Raw genomic sequence first — 21971 nt, 5'->3', positions numbered from 1 at the left:
CCTGGTCATATCCTCTTCCTAACCGTATAAAATTTAATAAAAACTCTTATAAAAAAAAGAAGTTGCAGGTGCTCCATCACTGAAGGCTTTCAAAAAGAGACTGGACAACGATTTGTCTGAAATGGTTGGACTAGAAGACCTCCAAGGTCCATTCCAACACTATTATTCTATACAGTAAAGTTGTTTCATTAGATGTCTTCAGCAATTAACTGTCTCCCACTAAATTCTTTTATACATTTGAGAAAAGTGAGATATAAAGGCTTATGGATACACAGCTCAATTAAATTAGCTCTAAAAGATCTTTGTCCCACACAATAAAATACAACGACTATCATCTCCTGACTGGCTGCAAAAGGGATACTGACTGTGCATCAAAGAATTTATAAGCAGGAACAGCTAGGTTCTATAAAGGGTGCTTCCATGCAAAATAGGAGGCAAAAAAAGACCAAAGCCCCAAACAAAAACCTAGAGCTTACTGCGTGACACAATGAAGGCAAGAGAGAAAAGCCCAAGACTAGTGCTACATCATTCAACATCCACAGAAAGCACAATATTTAGAGTGCTTGGCAACATATGGACTACTGCTAAATATCAAATTGGCAGCCCTATCTAGATACCATTTTGGATCCAGGGGAGTTTATAGATGTGCAATGTGACAAAAACTAAGCCCCAAAAATTACTATAGCATTATTATTTTTGCATTCCACAAGTGGGCTTGGGTAATAATTTTTATAAATATTTTATTAATTTTCTATTTTTACAAACTAGTGCTTAATAGACAACATGTTGACTGGGTCCATTAGTAATTCCGTGATAGATATAAGCTTCTTCAAACTAAATCCAATATTACACCATCCAATACATCCTCTCTTCTTCTGGTAATAAACATTTTTCCACATTAAGCAAATACAATTCTTATTGTTGTTAATAAATATACAGTTGAATATCAACATTTATTACAGTTTTCTAATAATATCAATGATATGAGTTTAAAATATATTTTCTAACCAAAACATATCTTAATTGCATTTGCACTCAATATCCATTTATTCAGTCAGTATCCTATTTTTGTTTTTGTTTTTTTTTCAGTTTTAATTTCCCATCCATGTTCAAAATATCCCAATCATTTATAAATTCAAAACAAGTTATATTTGGGTAACCAAAAGCTTCCCTTATTCAGCCCCCACCCGGAGCTGCTCCGAACCCTGACCCAGAGCTGTGTTCCTTGTGGCAGTGGTCTCCGGTGCCAAACAGCCTCTTTCCAACCACATCCAGAAAAATTTGTAACAAAAATTGGAATTCTCAAGGCCATGTTTGGTATTTCCCAGCAATCTGTTACTGGAAGGAAAAAGCAATCCCTGCTGCGTTACTGATCCCAGAGAAGCATTTGCATGTATGCAGGTATCCTTAGGGTGCTATAGCTATGGATGAGAAATATTGGTTGCAAAGTTGGCTTTTCTGGATGTAATACAGATATTTTGGACTTATTTTTGTTTCTTTCCATATTTGATATTTTTCAAAAGGCATATTTATTTATTTATTTATTTATTTATTTATTTATTTAATTTTTATATAATTTTTATAGTCCTTCTCCCGAAGGACTCAGGGCGGTGTACAGGGCAATACAATAAAATACAATATATAAAAATTAAAAGAAATATTAAATACAACAGCCCAATTCAATGTTGTTGTTGTTAGTTGCGAAGTCGTGTCCGACCCATCGCGACCCTATGGACAACATTCCTCCAGGCTTTCCTGTCCTCTACCATCTTCTGGAGTCCATTTAAGCTCACGCCTACTGCTTCAGTAACTCCATCCAGCCACCTCATTCTCTGTCGTCCCCTTCTTCTATTGCCCTCAATCTTTCCCAGCATTAGGCTCTTCTCCAATGAGTCCTTCCTTCTCATTAGGTGGCCAAAGTATTTGAGTTTTAGCTTCAGGATCTGGCCTTCTAAAGAGCAGTCAGGGTTGATCTCCTCTAGGACTGACCGGTTTGATCGCCTTGCAGTCCAAGGGACTCGCAGGAGTCTTCTCCAGCACCATAGTTCAAAGGCCTCAATTCTTTGGCGTTCAGCCTTTTTTATGGTCCAACATTCACTGCCATACATTGCAACTGGGAAGACCATAGCCTTGACTATACGCACCTTTGTTGACATGGTGATGTCTCTGCTTTTTAGTGTGCTGTCTAGATTTGCCATGGCTTTCCTCCCGAGGAGCAGGATTTGGGATGGGGTTAGGATCGGGATTGGGGTAGGAACGGGGTTGGGAACAACATTGCGGTTGCCCCCCAATAACATTTTCAAGCTTTAGCAGACTATTGTCCAGGTACATATGTTCAATTAACACTAATTAATATAACAGTAAATAACTATAATATATATGCTAAACGATAATCATATACGGTATCAATTAGTCAATACATATCATTCTTCTTACTAATATATATTCAAAGTAACATATCACATTCATTTCTCGCTAGTTCGTTTTCCTAACCATTGGTAAAAATTTTCCCATGTTTTAAAATAAATTGAATCCTTTTTCTCTTTAATCTCTAAAATTAATTTGTCAATTTCTGCACATTCTAAAATTTTCTTGATTAAAATCTCCTCAGTTGGTAGGTTTGCATTTTTCCAGTATTGGGCAAATGCTATTCTCACTGCTGTCAATACATGCAATATTAGATACTCATTCTCCTTCTCATTGTTGTTGTTCTTAATTGCGAAGTCGTGTCCGACCCATCGCAACCCTTTGGACAACGTTCCTCCAGGCCTTCCTGTCCTCTACCATCTTCTGGAGTCCATTTAAGCTCACGCCTACTGCTTCAGTGACTCCATCCAGCCACCTCATTCTCTGTCGTCCCCTTCTCTTGCCCTCAACCTTTCCCAGCATTAGGCTCTTCTCCAGTGAGTCCTTCCTTCTCATTAGGTATTTGAGTTTCAACTTCAGGATCTGGCCTTCTAAAGAGCAGTCAGGGTTGATCTCCTCTAGGACTGACCGGTTTGATCGCCTTGCAGTCCAAGGGACTCGCAGGAGTCTTCTCCAGCACCATAGTTCAAAGGCCTCAATTCTTTGGCGCTCAGCCTTTCTTATGGTCCGACCATAGCCTTGACTATACACACTTTTGTTGGCAGGGGGATGTCTCTGCTTTTTAGTGTGCTGTCTAGATTTGCCATGGCTTTCCTCCCCAGAAGCAAGTGTCTTTTAATTTCTTGGCTGCAGTCCCCATCTGTGGTGATCTTGGAGCCCAGGAAAATAAAATCTGTCACTACCTCCATTTCTTCCCCATCTATTTGCCAGGAATTGAGAGGGCCGGATGCCATGATCTTGGTTTTTTTAATGTTAAGTTTCAAGCCAACTTTTGCACTCTCCTCCTTTACCAGCAACAAGAGGCTCTTTAGTTCCTCTTCACTTTCTGCCATTAGAGTGGTATCATCTGCATATCTTAGGTGTCAAGCCCCGCCGGCTTGCCACCCGTCTGGGCCTCGCCGTCCTCACCGCTTCCGCCGCTCCCTCCATCAACATGGGGAAGCAGTTCCTCCCCCCTCTCTCTGTCAGCCGACGCCGGAACCCTCCGACCTTCTGAGGCCGCAGCAGCTCGCCGCAAGCCAGCTGACGCCCATGCCGGGACTCGATGACGCGGCGTTGGGGCAACCGTCGTTGGGGCTGCCGGCCGCGCCCACACCCGAGTGGTGGGGGCGGCGCCGCATCACCGCCGGTCAGCTGGCGGGCGCGCCCACGTCCAACCAGTGAGAGCGGTACCGGGCGCCCGCCAGCCAGCTAACAGGGGCGCCTGTGCGGGACGGAATCCCAGAACCCGGGCGGCCGGAGCCGGAGCCGCGGATCGCGCCTGCACCTGGGCTCTGGACTCAGCAACAGCCGCCCACCTACCGGCCGGCGGACACATCAGCAACGGAGCACCCCGTGGGTGCTCGGATGCAGCCGGAGCCGGGGCGAGCGGATAGCAATAGAGAGGCAGCCGGAAAGACTGGCCTGCTGCAGGTAGCCGCGGACTCATTGGTGGCCATGCCTGCGCTGCCTCTCTCTTCAGCCGAGCATTCGGACGGACCAAGGGGGGGAGGCGCGGTTGTAGGAACAGGACGGCCCGGGGAGCATAGGGAGGGCAAAGGACGGGACTTACCTGAGGGATGGCCAGGCGGGCCACGGCAATGCATGCAATGGGTGGTGGGAGTGCAAGGTGATGGGTGGGGTCTTTATGGGGAAGTGGGCGGATGCCAGTTTGCTCTGAAGGGGTGGGGTTAGGGTGTAGCTGCATGATAAAGAGAGTGTTGAGGCAGGATGCCGTCAACGATGACTTTTTCGTGGTTTGTTTGTGTTGGAGGAATAAACCTTGTCACCCGTACCTTCGTGTGTTCGTGTATCAATCGTCGAGGACGTCGTGACATTAGGTTGTTGATATTTCTTCCGGCAATCTTAATTCCAACTTTCGATTCATCTAGCCCTGCCTTTCTCATGATGTGCTCTGCATATAAGTTAAACAGGCAGGGCGACAGTATACAGCCTTGCCAGACTCCTTTCCCAATTTTGAACCAATCAGTGGTTCCGTGTCCAGTTCCCACTGTTGCTTCTTGACCCGCATATAGGGTTTTCAAGAGACAAATAAGATGGTCTGGTACTCCCATCTCCTTAAGAACTTGCCACAGTTTGTTGTGATTAAAACAATCAAATGCTTTAGCATAGTCAATGAAGCAGAAGTAGATGTTTTTCTGGAACTCCCTAGCTTTCTCCATGATCCAACATGTTTTGGCAATTTGATCTCTAGTTCCTCTGCCTCTTTGAAATCCTGCCTGTACTTCTGGTAGTTCTCGATCCACATACTGCTGGAGTCTAGCTTGTAGGATTTTAAGCAGAACTTTACTAGTATGTGAAATGAGTGCAATGGTGCGTTTGAACATTCTTTGGCACTGGAATGTAAACTGATCTTGAGTTTTCCAAATTTGCGGGCAAATTGAGTGTAGCACTTTTACTGCATCGTCTTTTAAGATTTTGAATAGCTCAGCTGGAATACTGTCTCCTCCACTAGCTTTGTTGTTGCTCAGCTTTCCTAAGGCCCACTTCACTTCACATTCTAGGATGTCTGGCTCGAGGTCAGTGACCACCTCATCATGGTTATCAGGGACATTAAGCTCGTTCTTGTATAGTTCTTCTGTGTAATTTTGCCACCTCTTAATCTCTTCTGCCTCTGTTAAGTCCCTGCCATTTTGGTCCTTTATCATGCCCATTTTTGCATGAAACGTTCCCTTCATCTCTCCAATTTTCTTGAAGAGATCTCTGTTCCTCCCTATTTTACTGTTTTTTTCTATTTCTTTGCACTGTTCATTTAAAAAGGCATTCTTATCTCTTCTAGCTATTCTCTGGAATTCTGCATTCAATTGGGTGTATGTTTCTTTTTCTCCCTTGCCTTTCGCTTCCCTCCTGTCCTCAAGCTATTTGCAAAGCTTCCTCAGACAGCCATTTTGCGAACCTCCGTCCATAGTTCTGCAGGCACTCTGTCTATCAGATCTAATTCCTTAAATCTATTTGTCATTTCTAATGTATATTCGTCAGGGATATGATTTAGTTCATACCTGAGTGGCCTAGTGCTTTTCTCTACTTTCTTCAGTTTAAGCCTAAATTTTGCAATGAGAAGCTCATGGTCTGAGGCACAGTCAGCTCCTGGTCTTGTTTTTACTGACTGTATAGAACTTCTCCATCTTTGGCTGCAGAGCACATAGTCAATCTGATTTCTGTGTTGACTGTTTGGTGATGTCCATGTGTAGAGCCGTCTCTTGGGTTGCTGGAAAAGAGTGTTTGCTATGACCATCGTATTCTCTTGACAAAATTCTATCAGCCTGTTCCCTGCTTCATTTTGTACTCCAAGGCCAAACTTGCCTGTTATTCCGATTATCTTTTCGCTTCCTACTTTAGCATTCCAATCCCCCATGATGATAAGGACATCATTTTTTGGTGTTAGTTCTATAAGGTGCTGTAGGGCTTCATAGAACCGGTCAATTTCATCCTCTTCAGCACGGTGGTTGGGGCATAGACTTGGACTACTGTGATATTGAATGGTTTGCCTTGGATTTGAACTGAGATCATTCTGTCATTTTGGGGATTGTATCCCAGTATTGCTTTTCCTACTCTTTTATTGACTGTGAAGGCTACTCCATTTCTTCTGAGGGATTCTTGCCCGCAGTAGTATACCTGATGGTCATCTGAATTAAATTCTTCCATTCCTGTCCATTTTAGTTTGCTGATTCCTAAGATGTCAATGTTCAGCCTTGTCATCTCTTGTTTGACCACGTCCAGCTTTCCTTGATTCATGGATCTTACATTCCAGTTTCCTATGGAGAAAAAATCTTTACAGCATCGGACAGCATCGGACAGGTAGTCCTCGACTTACAACAGTTCACTTAGTGACTGTTCAAAGTTACAATGGCACTGAAAAAAGTGCCCCCCCAAGCCACAGCCAAGCAAGACACCTTCCTGCCGGCCCGGCGGCGCTCTTCCTCCTGTCCAAGGTTTTCATTGTTGTGAGCATTTCTGTTGAGGATTGGCAGTGTGGGTGGGGAGGGGGTTTTTTGGTTTTTATTCCCCCCATCTGCTGGGTGGTTGCAGCAGGTTTTGGTCACTTCACATGACCCTGGGACACTGTGACCATCATAAATATGAATCAGTTGCCAAGCATCTGAATGTAATTTGACCCTGGAGATACTGCAACATTCCAGCTGATCGGCGCTTCTTCTGGACTCAGAAGAAGCGCTGGGATCAGCGCTGAGCTCCAGCTGGAGCCTGGTACTGATCCTGGCGCTTCCGCTGAGCCCTGACAGCCCTGCAGCTCCAGCCGTCTCTCACTCAGGCTTGTGCAGTGCTGCCACCGGTTCAGCTCATATCCCTCCCCCGCTACCACTTTTCTAGGATGGTCGCATACCACCTGCCAGGTGCCAATGTACCACAGGTGGTACCCGTACCACTGATTGAAAAGCCTTGCTCTAAGACATCCAAAATCATTCTTAAGTTGTTTTTTATCTGTCTTTTAGGTAAAAACCCATTTTGATCTGTATGTATGAATTCAGTCAGGAATTTCTTAATTCTTTCTGTCGTTATTGAAGCAAAAATTTTATAGTCCACATTTAATAACGATATTGGTCTATAATTTTTATATGTGTCAGATCAGTATCTTCTTTAGGTATCAAAGTGATATTAGCTTCAGTCCACGACTTTGGAGCACCTGCAACTTCTGAAGGCAAGCTATTCCATTGGTTGATTGTTCTCATTGTAAAGAAATATCTCCTCAGTTCTAGGTTGCTTCTCTCCTTGGTTTGTTTCCATCCATTGTTTATTGTTTTGCCTTTTGGTCCTTTGGAAAATAGTTTGACCCCCTCATCTTTGTAGGAGCCCCTCAAATATTGGAACACTGCTACAGGTATCACTGCTACAGTCCTTCTTTTCTCTACACTAGACATACTGTGAAAGGAAAAAATATCTTAATAATTAATTCTTTCTGTATAAATCAAACATATTTCTTTGATAGTCAATTAAAATGAAGGCAATGTCTGCTGAGAAATACCTAGTATTATTATTATTATTTATTATTTATTGAACTTATATACCAACGCCCCCGCTGTGTTTCAGCATTTCATGAATGACATTTTCCGGGATTTGTTGGATCAGTTTGTCGTGATCTACTTGGCCGACATTCTGATCTACTCCCCGTCGCGTGAGGTCCACCATCAGCATCTCCATCAGGTCCTGCAGCGACTCCGAGAACATCGGCTGTTTGCCAAGTTGGAGAAGTGCCAGTTCTACCGGGTGACCATTGATTTCCTGGGTCACCGCATTTCTCCTGAGGGCATCGCCATGGAGCCGAGTAAGGTTGAGTCTTTGCAGAGTTGGCAACCCCCGCATCGCGTGAAGGATGTTCAGCGACCTCTTGGGTTCGCCAACTATTACCGAACTTTCATCCCTGGGTTTGCTGCCTTGACAGCCCCCCTCACCCGGCTCCTGCAGAAGAAGACTCGGTTCCAGTGGAACGCTCCAGAACAACAGGCCTTCCAGACTTTGAAGGAAGCCTTAATGAAGGAGCCCATCTTGAAGCATCCTGACCCGCAACGGCCGTTTGTTGTGGAGGCGGACGCCTCCGACATTGCCATTGGGGCGGTGTTACTCCAGGCAATGACGCCCAGCGGTACCCTCTTCCCTTGCGCGTACCATTCACGAAAACTGAACCCTTCGGAGCGCAATTATACAATCTGGGAGAAGGAGCTGCTGGCCATCAAAGTGGCGTTCGAGGCCTGGAGGCATCATCTGGAGGGAGCGCGGCATCAAATCAAGGTCCGGACGGACCATAAGAATTTGGAAAGCCTGCAGACCGCTCGGAATTTGAACCAACGCCAGATCCGGTGGTCTCTTTTCTTTGCGAGGTTTGACTTCCGGGTTCGGTACATACCTAGCGGGCACAATCAAAGAGCGGATGCTCTGTCCAGGAAGCCCGAACATTCCCGAGTGGAAGACAAGCTTCTGCCCAGGACAGTGATCCCCGTCGAGTCTTTTGCTGCGGTGCGGGAGCCGGTTGATATACGGGTTCGGATCTGGGAGGCACAGCAGCAGGAGGTGTGGGTGGCTCAGTGGAAGGAGGAGGTGGGGCCAGATTCTCCTTGGACGGTCACGGATGGACTCTTGTATTATCGTGACCGGTTCTACGTTCCGGGAGGGCCACTCAGGGGACTCATCCTCAGCCAGTGTCACGATAACCCGGCGGTGGGGCATTTTGGCCTGTTCAAGACCCTGAAGCTGGTCTCCCGTACCTTCTGGTGGCCCCGGGTCCGACACGACGTCCAGTCCTATGTTACCTCCTGCATCCCATGCAGGCAGGCCAAGTCAGCGACAGGGGCCCCGCCTGGATTACTGCAGCCTTTGCCGACACCCAAAAGACCCTGGGGGGCTGTGTCCATGGACTTTCTGATGGATTTATCCCCATCCTCTGGTTTTACGACAGTGTATGTGGTGGTGGACATGCTGACCAAGATGGCGCACTTCATCCCCTGTCGCGGCTTACCGTCAGCCCGTGCCACTAGTCGTATGTTCATTCAGCAGGTGTTTCGGCTGCACAGCCTCCCTGATAGAGTCATCTCTGATAGGGGGGCCCAGTTTACAGCCCGCCTCTGGCAGGAGTTGATGCATGCATTGGTTATCAAGATTTGCCTCTCGTCCGCGCATCATCCTCAAACTGACGGGGGAACCGAGAAGGTCATCGGTATCCTGGAACAATATCTGCGCTGCTACATCAATCTGCAGCAAAACAATTGGGTGGACTATCTGGCCATAGCTGAGTTTGCATTTAACAATTCGCAGCACACCTCCACACAGATGACACCGTTCTTGGCCAATGTGGGATATCACCCCCGGTTTTTCCCCCTTTCTCCCGTGGACTCACCGGAGCCGGCAGCGAACGACTTCATGGCAGAGTTACAGGCGATCCATCGATTGGTGCGACGTCAGTTAGAGAAGGCCAAGGCCGATTACAAAAGATTTGCTGATCGGTCAAGACGGGATACGCCTCCACTATCGGTGGGAGATCGGGTCTGGTTGTCCACCAGGAACCTACCATCAACACGGCCGGTGAGAAAGTTAGATCACCGATATTTAGGACCGTTCCCAATCGAGGCTGTCATCAATCCGGTCGCCTATCACTTAACTCTGCCACGTTCCCTGCACGTGCACCCAGTCTTTCATCGGTCTCTGTTGGTCCCCGAGCAACCGGCCTGTCCACTCCGCCGAGCAGAACCTCCCCCATCAGGACCTCGTGATGGAGGCAGCACCCCCGAGTACAAGGTCGCCAGCATCAGGGATTCCCGTTGGCTGAAAGGTCGTTTCCAGTACCTGATTGAATGGAAAGGTTACGGACCAGAGGACTTTACCTGGGAAGACGCGACCGCCGTTCATGCCCCTGCATTGGTGACCGCTTTTCATGAACAATTTCCATCCCGACCGCATCCGGATCGGCAGACCCGGGGGAAGGGCCCTGCGGTGCGGGATAGTGTTGTGATTCAGGGTCAGCCTGTGGGTTCGGCAGTTGGGTCGGACGACTCAGAGGAGGAGGAGGGGGGTGTTGAAGACCTTGCTGAGGGGGTTGAAGATCTTGCTGATGAGAGCCCTTGGCCAGGCCCCTCCCACTTGGTCACCACGGAGACCCAGCTGTGTGAGCCTGACAGCGTGGATGAAGATGACCCACAGCTGGCCCTGTTCAAGGACGCCCGACGCAGGAGGCAGTCAATTAGGAGTAAACAGAGGAAGGCAATGGGGCTTCTCGGAAGGAGGCAGAGAGAAGCCACGCCCTGAACTCTATATAAGGGGAATGTCTGGGAGGGCTCGTTTGCTGAAGGCAACCGCTCGTTCCTGTTTCTTAAAGCTCCTGTTTCTTGGTTTGTCTTGTTCCGTTTGTTTTTGTAGTAATAAATTTGGCAGGCGTAATTCCAGCCTCTTGCCTTCTTGTAAAAGGGGTTGTCCCTGCCTTTTCTGCAGGGCCGGTAGCAGGCTGGTACAGAACAGAAGGGAACTTGATGCCGGCAGCAGGTGTTCCCTCAGATATCCCGGACCCAAGCCATTTAGGGCTTTATAGGTCATCACCAGCACCTTGAATCTCACCCGGAGGGCAACCAGAAGCCAATGCAGCTCACGGAGCAGAAGTGTTACATGGCAGTATCGGGAAGCCCCCATCACAACTCGCGCGGCTGCATTCTGCACCAGCTGAAGCCTCCGAGTGGTCCTCAAGAGCAGCCCCATGTAGAGAGCGTTGCAGTAGTCTAACCGGGAGGTCATGAGCGCATGAGTGACTGTGCGCAAGGCATCTCGGTCCAGATAGGGCTGCAACTGGCGCACCAGGCGGACCTGGTGGAACGCGCGGATCTGGCATGCATTACGGAAACCTGGTTGGTCTCAGAGGGAGGTGTCCCTCTGACTGAGCTCTGCCCTCCAGGTTTCTGTGTGCTGCACCGGCCGCGGGCTCAGGGTAGGGGCGGGGGGGTGGCGGTGGTTATACGGGAGACCTTATATCCGCGGGAGACCACTGTCGTACAGATTGGCAGGAGTGAGTCGCTCCTCCTGAGGTTTGGCTCTGGGGTTCAGTTGGGTTTGTTGCTGACATACCTGGCGCCCAGCTGTGTTGCAACAACCCTGCCCGGGCTTCTCGACACCCTTTCAGGGCTGGTAGTTCAATTTCCCAGACTTATGGTTCTGGGTGATTTCAACCTTCCATCCCTGGGCGGGTCGTCAGAGTTAGCTCGGGAGTTCATGGCCTCCATGATGGCCATGGACCTGACCCAGATAATTCAGGGTCCGACCCATGGAGGCAGTGCGACCCCTGACCCGGCGCAGATCCCAATGGGCTCCATGGTTTTCTGTGGAGCTACGGGAGATGAAGTGTCGGAGACGGAGTCTGGAGAGCTGTTGGAGATCCAGCCGGTCTGAATCTGACCGATTGCGAATAAGATCTTTCACTAGGTTTTATCTCGCGGCGATGAGGACAGCGAAGTCTAATTACTTCGCCGCCCTCATCGCGTCCGCAGATAACCGCCCGGCCACCCTGTTTAGGGTAACTCGTTACCTCCTTAATCAGGAGGTGAGGGAGGAGCCCTTGCAGGGGCGGGCCAAGGAGTTTAGCCAGCCTCTTGCGGACAAAATTGCTCAGATTCGGACCGGTTTAGACTCTGACTGGGCAGAGTCTGATGGGGAGGAATCGAGCGGTCTTGAGAGTATTATCTGGACTGAGTTTGATCCTGTGACTCCCGAGGAGGTACACAGGATTATGGGGAGGCTGAGCTCTACCACCTGTTTATTGGACCTGTGGAAGGAAGAACTGTGACCTTTGCAGTAGATGGTGAAAGATTGTGGTCGGGACACATTTTCCACAGGAACAGAGTGCAGAAACATATAGCATAGGAATTGAGGAAGTGAGCCCTGTTCACGAGTACAATGAAATGAGTAGAAATGATAGTGAGGAAAGTAGTGGTCAGAGCAAGGCCAAGGAAGAACAGGAAACTGGCTCAGTAACTAGGCCTATGGAATAAGAATAAGGAACTAATGTTGACCCGGAATTAGGGGACAGTATAGGAAATATCAATTGTGAATGTGCAGATGGCCCTACTGTCTTTGGGCTCTTGCAAAGTCGTGGATGCAGGGTCATGAAAGGCCAGCAAGGAAAATACTCAATGTCCTAACCCACCCAAGAACGTATAATATGTTTAGGGAAACACCCAAAAAGGGAACATGTTTGTTACTTCTGCTCTCTTATCTACAGTATGCCAGACTTACTGGGTAAAATCTTTATCATATGCGTGTCAGCTTTGCTGGATGGCCTGCTTATGTAACCAGAAAGAATAAATACAAGGATTTCTTGTCTTTCGGGGCTGCTCTCATTTAGAGGAGCCCGTCTTTTTGTTCAGCTGAATAAAAAATGTAAAGCTTGAAGGCAACTTCTGGTTTCCTGTATTTTTTACCAGCAAAACCTCAGAACCTGTATATCATTTTTGGCGAGCCTGGTTTCCAGGAGAGGTGCTTGGTTGGTCATAGGGAGGCTCAGGAAAGGGGAAGGCACCAAGCGTGCTCCGGGATTTCCTGGAGGTGACCCCCTTCTTGACTCTTCATTGTGGTTTTAACAGGAACCAGTTTTTTTTCTTCTTTTTGGTTGCCTTTTACTTAGTTCCTGCATACTCAGGAGGGCTGAAGATAAGGTAGGACATACAGATATACATTACTTTGTTGCACCGGCTTGCTTGGGGAGTGTGTGTATATGTGTAAACGTGTGTCTGTTTCCTTGAATTATTTCCCACCATTGACCAGAGCTGGGCGGAAGGGTTAATGCCAGGCGCATTTAGCCCCCCCTCTTTTTTGGGGTTCAGGGGGTGCCTGGAAAGCAAGGCCGTTAATCTTGTACTTTCGTGCTCCAACGGGTTGTGAGTGGTGTGTGGTTTGAAGTTTGTGGTTGCTCCTTATACAGGTGAAACTCGAAAAATTAGAATATCGTGCAAAAGTTCATTTATTTTAGTAATGCAACTTAAAAGGGGAAACTAATATATGAGATAGACTCATTACATGCAAAGCAAGATAGTTCAAGCCGTGATTTGTCATAATTGTGATGATTATGACTTACAGCTCATGAAAACCCCAAATCCACAATCTCAGAAAATTAGAATATTGTGAAAAGGTGCAATATTCTAGGCTCAAAGGGTCCCACTCTAATCAGCTAATTAAGCCATAACACCTGCAAAGGGTTCCTGAGCCTTTAAAGTGCATGAAGAGCCACCACACACAGACGGATCCTGGACATGGGGTTCAAATGTCGTATTCCTCTTGTCAAGCCGCTCCTGAACAACAAACATCAGAAGCGTCTTACCTGGGCTAAAGAAAAACAGACCTGGTCTGTTGCTCAGTGGTCCAAAGTCCTCTTTTCTGATGAGAGCAACTTTTGCATCTCATTTGGAAACCAAGGACCCAGAGTCTGGAGGAAGAATGGAGAGGCACACACTGCAAGATGCTTGAAGTCCAGTGTGAAGTTTCCACAGTCTGTGTTGATTTGAGGAGCCATGTCATCTGCTGGTGTTGGTCCACTGTGCTTCATTAAGTCCAGGGTCAATGCAATCGTCTACCAGGAGATTTTGGAGCACTTCATGCTTCCTTCCTCAGACGAGCTTTATGGGGATGCTGACTTCATTTTCCAGCAGCACTTGGCACCTGCCCACACTGCCAAAAGCACCAAAAGCTGGTTCAATGACCGTGGGATTACTGTGCTTGATTGGCCAGCAAACTCGCCTGACCTGAACCCCATAGAGAATCTATGGGGCATTGCCAAGAGAAAGATGAGAGACAGGAGACTGAATAATGCAGAAGAGCTGAAGGCCGCTATTGAAGCATCCTGGTCTTCCATAACACCTCAGCAGTGCCACAGGCTGATAGCTTCCATGCCACGCCATGATAGCTGATAGCAAGTCTGACACTTAAGAACTTAACATGGTCTCTTCAAAGTCTGACATCCAAACAAGTAAAAAATGAACTAAACACATTGCATTTCTTTGCACAAATCAAGTGGTGCTTTTTAGGTGATGGATATGATTGTATAACTAGATTGATTTAATGCTTTTTAAATGTCAGTTTCTTTATTTTTCCCCATTTCTTTTTTCCTCTTATGCACAAAAGTTGCCCAGCACACAATCAGAAAATAATAATAATAATAATAATAATAATAATAATAATAATAATAATAATAATAATAATAATAATAATAATAATAACAACAACAACAACAACAACAACAATAAAGTTGGAAGGGACCTTGGAGGTCATCTAGTCCAACCCCCTGCTCAGGCAGGAAACCCTATACCATTTCGGACAAATGGCTGTCCAGTCTCTTCTTCAAAACTTCGGGTGTTGGAGCATTCACAGCTTTTGGAGGCAGGTTGTTCCACTGATTAATTGTTGAGCCTTCCTGAAACCCTGTTCCTCTGGAAAAATCTTACCAGCAGGTGTTTTTGGATTGATTGTTTTTTATATAAATACCTTTTCCCTTTTATTAGGCAATTGTTGCCATTATGTATTTATTTAATTTGCATGCATATATGTAGAAAATTACCTTGTTTGCCATGTGCTGAAATGTCATTGTAAAATATTTTTTGTTTCTTTATCTGTTCTATCAGGATAATATTGGACACCGCTTGCTACAGAAGCATGGTTGGAAGCTGGGCCAAGGCCTGGGGAAATCACTTCAAGGTAAGTTGAAAAAAATCTGACCATTAAATTATTCAGTGTCCTTCAAGTTAAATTTCTTGTTTAGATTCTTTTCCTTCCCCCTTGCCCTTGCACTTACTGTATTGAGTTTTACATTTATCATTATTACTCAGTCAAGTGTGTGATTTGTATTCTGAATTATGTATGTATGCCAGCTTTTATTTAAGGTAAGTTGAAAGCTGGATGTTGAAGCAGGAATACAGGTGAAACTCGAAAAATTAGAATATCATGCAAAAGTTCATTTATTTCAGTAATGCAACTTAAAAGGAGAAACTAATATATGAGATAGACTCATTACATGCAAAGCAAGATAGTTCAAGCCGTGATTTGTCATAATTGTGATGATTATGGCGTACAGCTCATGAAAACCCCAAATCCACAATCACAGAAAATTAGAATATTACATGCAATCAATAAAACAAGGAGTGTACATAGAACAATATCGGACCTCTGAAAAGTATAAGCATGCATATGTACTCAGTACTTGGTTTGGGCCCCTTTTGCAGCAATTACTGCCTCAATGCGGCGTGGCATGGAAGCTATCAGCCTGTGGCACTGCTGAGGTGTTATGGAAGACCAGGATGCTTCAATAGCGGCCTTCAGCTCTTCTGCATTGTTCGGTCTCATGTCTCTCATCTTTCTCTTGGCAATGCCCCATAGATTCTCTATGGGGTTCAGGTCAGGCGAGTTTGCTGGCCAATCAAGCACAGTAATCCCACGGTCATTGAACCAGCTTTTGGTGCTTTTGGCAGTGTGGGCAGGTGCCAAGTCCTGCTGGAAAATGAATTCAGCATCCCCATAAAGCTCGTCTGTGGAAGGAAGCATGAAGTGCTCCAAAATCTCCTGGTAGACGGCTGCGTTGACCCTGGACTTAATGAAGCACAGTGGACCAACACCAGCAGATGACATGGCTCCTCAAATCAACACAGACTGTGGAAACTTCACACTGGACTTCAAGCATCTTGCAGTGTGTGCCTCTCCATTCTTCCTCCAGACTCTGGGTCCTTGGTTTCCAAATGAGATGCAAAAGTTGCTCTCTGTTCTGTACCAGCCTGCTACCGGCCCTGTAGAAAAGGCAACCCCTTTATAAACAGCAAGAGGCTGGAATGACGTCTGCCAAATTTATTACTACAAAAAACAAACAAGACACGAACCAAGATTCAGGAGCTTTGAAACACTATCTGAGCGGTTGCTTTCAGCAAACCAGCCCTCCCCAAACATTCCCTTTATAAAGAGTTCAGGGCGTGGCCTCTCTCTGCCTCCTTCTGAGAAGCCCCACAGCCTTCCTCTGTTTACTCCTACTTGACTGCCTCCTGCGTCGGGCGTCCTTGAACAGGGCCAGCTGTGGGTCATCTTCATCCACACTGTCAGGCTCACACAGCTGGGTCTCCATGGTGACCAAGTGGGAGGGGCCTGCCTGAGGGCTATCATCAGCAAGATCTTCAACCCCCTCATCAAGGTCTTCAACACCCCCCTCCTCCTCTGATTCGTCTGACCCAACTGCCGAACCCACAGGCTGACCCTGAATCACAACACTCTCATCAGAAAAGAGGACTTTGGACCACTGAGCAACAGACCAGGTCTGTTTTTCTTTAGCCCAGGTAAGACGCTTCTGACATTGTTTGTTGTTCAGGAGCGGCTTGACAAGAGGAATACGACATTTGAAGCCCATGTCCAGGATCCGTCTGTGTGTGGTAGCTCTTGATGCACTGACTCCAGCCTCAGTCCTGTCCTTGTGAAAGTCCCCAACACTTTTGAATGGCCTTTTCCTGACAATCCTCTCCAGGCTGCAGTCATCCCTGCTGCTTGTGCACCTTTTTCTTCCACCCTTTTCCCTTCCACATAACTTTCTATTAATGTGCTTTGATACAGCACTTGGGGAACATCCAACTTCTTTTGCAATTACCTTTTGAGGCTTTCCCTCCTTATGGAGGGTGTCAATGATGGTTTTCTGCACAACTGTCAGGTCAGCAGTCTTCCCCATGATTGTGATTCCTACTGAACCAGACTGAGAGACCATTTAAAGGCTCAGGAACCCTTTGCAGGTGTTATGGCTTAATTAGCTCATTAGAGTGGGACCCTTTGAGCCTAGAATATTGCACCTTTTCACAATATTCTAATTTTCTGAGATTGTGGATTTGGGGTTTTCATGAGCTGTATGCCATAATCATCACAATTATGACAAATCACGGCTTGAACTATCTTGCTTTGCATGTAATGAGTCTATCTCATATATTAGTTTCCCCTTTTAAGTTGCATTACTGAAATAAATGAACTTTTGCACAATATTCTAATTTTTTGAATTTCACCTGTATGGTATGGATGGGAAATCTGTTTATTGTTCTGTTGACACAAATTGATTGATCATAGTGTCACCATGATTTTATCAACACCCTTGGTGGAAGAAAACACAAGAAAAAAATGTGTGGATCTCCTCTCTGTAAAATAGTTACTTTTAGTTTAGGAGGTGGTTTCCAAGCTCAGATAACTAGATTTTAGATTAAAATTGAATATTTTCTGCATTGAATAAAATCTGGGGGTTTGAGGCTTGGAATTACTATTTATTTATTTAATAATATTTCTATACCGCCCTTCTCCCGAAGGACTCAGGGCGGTGAACAGGGCAAGAATAAAAATACAGAATTACAAAAATAAAAAAAAGGATTAAATACATGCCCACTAAAAACAATCAATACATATTAAAACCCCAATAAAATGACAGTAAAAAACCCCACCAATCCCCCATCAGGCCAGGCCGGCTTGTTCGAACAAGTATGTTTTTAGAGCGCAGCGAAAGGAGCGAAGATCGGGCGCCATCCGGAGCTCAACCGGTAACTGATTCCATAGCTCCGGGGCGCCCACAGAGAAGAATCTCCCCCTGGGGGCCACCAATCGACATTCTCTGATCGGTGGCACCCTGAGGAGGCCCTCTCTGTGGGAACGCACAGGGCAAAGGGAGGTTGATGCCGGCAGCAGGTGTTCCCTAAGGTACTCCGGACCCCTGCCATGTAGGGCTTTAAACACCATTACTAGTACCTTGAATCTCACCCGGAAGACAACTGGTAACCAATGCAGCTCACGGAGCAGAGGTGTAACATGGGAGTATCGGGAGACTCCCAACACAACTCTCGCGGCTGCATTCTGTACCAGTTGGAGCCTCCGGGTGGTCCTCAAGGGCAGTCCCATGTAGAGAGCGTTGCAGTAGTCCAGACGAGAGGTCACGAGCGCGTGAGTGACTGTGCATAAATCATCCCGGCCTAGATAGGGCCGCAACTGGCGCACCAGGCGAACCTGGGCGAAAGCCCCCCTAGTCACAGCCACTATGTGATCTTCCAAGGTGAGCCGTGAATCTAGGAGGACTCCCAAGTTGCGAGCCCTATCTACGGGGGGTAATAGTTCCCCCCCCCCATAGAGAGAGATGGAATATCCGAATTGACCCGGGATGAAGGTATGCAAAGCCACTTGGTCTTGTCGGGGTTGAGTTGAAGTCTGTTCCTACCCATCCAGACCCGAACCGCCTCCAGGCAACGGGACATCACGTTGAGGGCATCACTGGGGTGGTTTGGGGTCGAAAGAAAAAGCTGGGTATCATCAGCGTACTGATGATACCCATCTCCAAAACCACGAATGATCTCACCCAGCGGTTTCATATAGATGTTGAACAGGAGAGGCGAGAGGACTGACCCCTGAGGAACTCCACAAACGAGAGACCTCGCGGTCGACCTCTGCCCTCCTGTCAACACCGACTGCGAACGTCCCTGGAGATAGGAGGAGAACCACTGTAAAACCGTGCCTCCCACTCCCAATCCCCTGAGACGCCGCAGCAAGATACCATGGTCGATGGTATCGAAAGCCGCTGAGAGGTCTAATAGGACTAGAACAGAGGAATGTCCCCTGTCCCAAGCCCTCCAGAGATCATTCACCAGCGCGACCAATGCCGTCTCCGTGCTGTACCCGGGCCTGAAACCCGATTGGTACGGGTCTAGATAATCCGCTTCATCCAGGACCAGAGGGAGCTGATGCGCCACCACACTCTCAACAACCTTCGCAAGAAAGCGAAGGTTGGAGACCGGACGAAAGTTGTTCAACACAGCTGGGTCCAAGGCAGGCTTCTTGAGGAGAGGTCTCACCACCGCCTCTTTCAAGACGGCGGGGAAGCTACCCTCACTCAAAGAAGCCGATATAACTGCCTGGAACCAGCTTCGTGTCCTCTCCCGGGCTGCATAGACCAGCCAGGAAGGGCACGGGTCCAATAAACATGTGGTGGAGCTCAGCCTCCCCATAATCCTGTCCACTTCCTCCGGAGTCACAGAATCAAACTCCTCCCAGGTAATATCGACAAGACCGCCCGTGTCCTGATCGTCAGACTCTGCCCAGTCAGAGTCCAGACCGGTCCGAATCCGAGCGATTTTGTCCGACAGATGTTGGTTAAACTCCTCGGCACGACCCTGCAAGGGTTCCTCCCTCACCTCTTGGTTAAGGAGGGAGCGAGTCACCCTAAACAGGGCGGCCGGGCGATTATCTGCGGACGCAATAAGGGTAGCAAAGTGATTAGACCTCGCCACCCTTATCGCAGCGAGATAAGACCTAATATAGGCTCTTAGTCGCAATCGGTCGGATTCGGATCGGCTGGATCTCTAACCGCTCTCTAGGCCCTGTCTCCGACGCTTCATCTCCCGGTGCTCCGCGGAAAACCATGGAGCTCGATGGGATCTGCACCGGGTCAGGGGCCGCAAGGGTACAACTCGGTCAAGAGCCTCAGTGGCTGCCCTTTCCCAGGCTTCCACTAAGGCATCTGCCGAGCTGTGAGCGAAGGAGGCAGGTGGGGACCCCAGCGCTGCCTGGAACCTCTCGGGATCCATTAAGCATCTGGGGTGGTACCATCTAATTGGTTCCACGCACCCACGGCGGGGTGTGGCAAAACAGAAGACCAGCCGCAGGAGATGATGATCGGTCCATGACAGGGGCATAACAATTGGGGAGCCCCCACCAAGATCATCTAACCACCGTCCAGATAAGAAAACCAGGTCAAGGGTGTGGCCTCCCTCATGAGTCGGTCCCGAAATTACTTGCGTCAGGTCCATGGCCGTCATGGAAGCCATGAACTCCCGAGCTAACTCAGATGATCCTCCCAGAGATGGTAGATTGAAGTCCCCCAAAACTATAAGTTTCGGGAACTCAATCACCAACCCAGAGAGGACATCGAGAAGCTCAGGCAGGGCTGCTGCTGCATGACTAGGCGAAAGGTACACCAGCAGCAAGCCCAACTGCGCACCAGGGCCGCATCTCAGGAAGAGAGACTCACACCCGACTATCTGGGGAACGGTGGTCTCCCGCGGGCACAAGGTCTCCCTCATAACAACAGCCACTCCCCCACCCCTACCCTGAGCCCGAGGCCGGTGTAGCACCCGGAAACCTGGTGGGCAAAGATCAACCAGAGGAATACCGCCCTCTGGGCCCAACCAAGTCTCCGTGATGCAAGCCAGGTCCGCCTGCTCACCCTCGACCAAGTCACGGACGAGAGGAGCTTTGTTAGCAACAGACCTGGCATTCAAGTACACCAGCCGGAGCTCAGGAGGCTGCACATCCTCACTCCCAGTTTTGTTACTCCAAATATTAAGTATCAAAACTTAAGGAACTTGATTAGTGCAAACTATTTGTTGCTATAATTTATTCACTCAAATTTGCCTGAGAGGTTACACATTTTGCTTAGAAGAATGTTTTCTATAATTAACATTGACCCATCATAAGCTTCTCATTTTTTGTTCCTAGTTTGATTCCCCACCCTATCTCACACCCCATATAACCTAGGTCAGGGGTCAGCAACCTGAAACAGCAAAAGAGCCATTCGGAACCGGTTCCGTCACACACACAAAAAATTGGGAGCCGCAAAATGTGCGCACGCATGCGTGCACGCATGAGCATGAGCAGAACAAGGCAAAATGTGCACCAGCCCTGCCCCTGTCCACCTCTAGTATGGACGGTTCTGCCATCCTGGCTTTTCCTCCCTCAGAAAAAACTGCTCTCCCCCCGCCCTGCGCTCTGTCTCTCAGGGACTTTTTTCTTTCCGCCTTTTGTGAAGCTTCGGGATCAGCTCCTTCCCTGGATCGCTTGCACTGCACTGATCCTCGGCACCCCCGACGCCCGCACCGCATTTTGAGCTGCGCACACCTGTCGTTGCCCGGTGCCGCCAGCTTACCATGTGGGGGGACTTGCAGGCTGAGCCGCGTGAAGACGAGGAAGGAAACGGCCTTTCAGAGGATCCAGCCCAGGCCCCCCTCGGAGGCAACGGGCCCTTCCCTGGCCAAAGGAAGCCTTGCGATCGTCTCCCGCAGCGCGGCTCCCCTGAGCTGGGAGGCACCTGCACGGCGGCGGCGGGTGTCCCTGGTGATGGGCGCTGGGTTGCGGCACCTTCAGCCCGGGCGCCACCAGAGCCACCCGAGCACCCTGCCCCTCCCCCCGGGGCCTCCAAACCTCTGCCGCCCCATTCTCTCAATGGGAATGGGGCGGTGGAGGTTTGGAGAGCTGCTGCCTTCGTCCGTGTTTCTTTCGGGGCCGAAAGAAACGCGAATGAAGGCAGCAGCTCTCCAAACGGGGCGGCGGAGGTTTGGAGAGCTGCGCAGAAGGCAGCAGCTCTCCAAACCTCCGCCGCCCTTTTTGGAGAGCTGCTGCCTTTGTCAAACACGGACGAAGGCAGCACCTCTCCAAACCTCCGCCACCCCGTTTGGAGAGCTGCTGCCTTTGTCAAACACGGATGAAGGCAGCACCTCTCCAAACGGGGCAGCAGAGGTTTGGAGAGCTGTGCGGAAGGCAGCAGCTCTCCAAACCTCCACCGCCCCATTTGGAGAGCTGCTGCCTTCATCCGTGTTTCTTTCAGGGCCGAAAGAAACGCGGATGAAGGCAGCAGCTCTCCAAACCTCCGCTGCCCCATTCTCTCAATGGGACTTTTTTACTCCCACTTTTTTTTCAGAACTGCACATGGTGGAGGACTGGGAGCCGCAGGGGATGGCTTAAAGAGCTGCATGAGGCTCCGGAGCCGCGGGTTGCTGACCCATGACCTAGGTATATTATGTGTACATATATTGAATGTTACTTTTTTTTCAGCTGTGGGGCACTTCAGTTGGGCAGCCAGTTTTTTTTAATTCCAAATGCAAAGTTCAGTGAGTCACCTGCAGAGCAATTTACACAGCAGT

The 21971-nt window shown here is 48.2% G+C and overlaps 1 protein-coding gene across 1 annotated transcript in view; it reads left to right on the top strand.

Moving 5' to 3' along the window:
• The window catches only part of LOC308676479 (G patch domain-containing protein 8-like), a 374388-nt gene that overhangs the window by 212936 nt on the left and 139481 nt on the right, over positions 1-21971 (top strand). The window contains exon 3 of the mRNA XM_081342293.1: positions 14688-14760. Coding sequence (XP_081198419.1) covers positions 14688-14760 — 73 coding nt within the window. The remainder of the gene's footprint in view (positions 1-14687; positions 14761-21971) is intronic.

Source organism: Vipera berus, assembly GCF_964194415.1.
Source record: "Vipera berus genome assembly, chromosome: W".
Lineage (NCBI taxonomy): Eukaryota > Metazoa > Chordata > Lepidosauria > Squamata > Viperidae > Vipera > Vipera berus.
The sequence above is the reverse complement of the archived record's forward strand: the minus strand, read 5'-3'. Positions and strand labels throughout refer to the sequence as shown.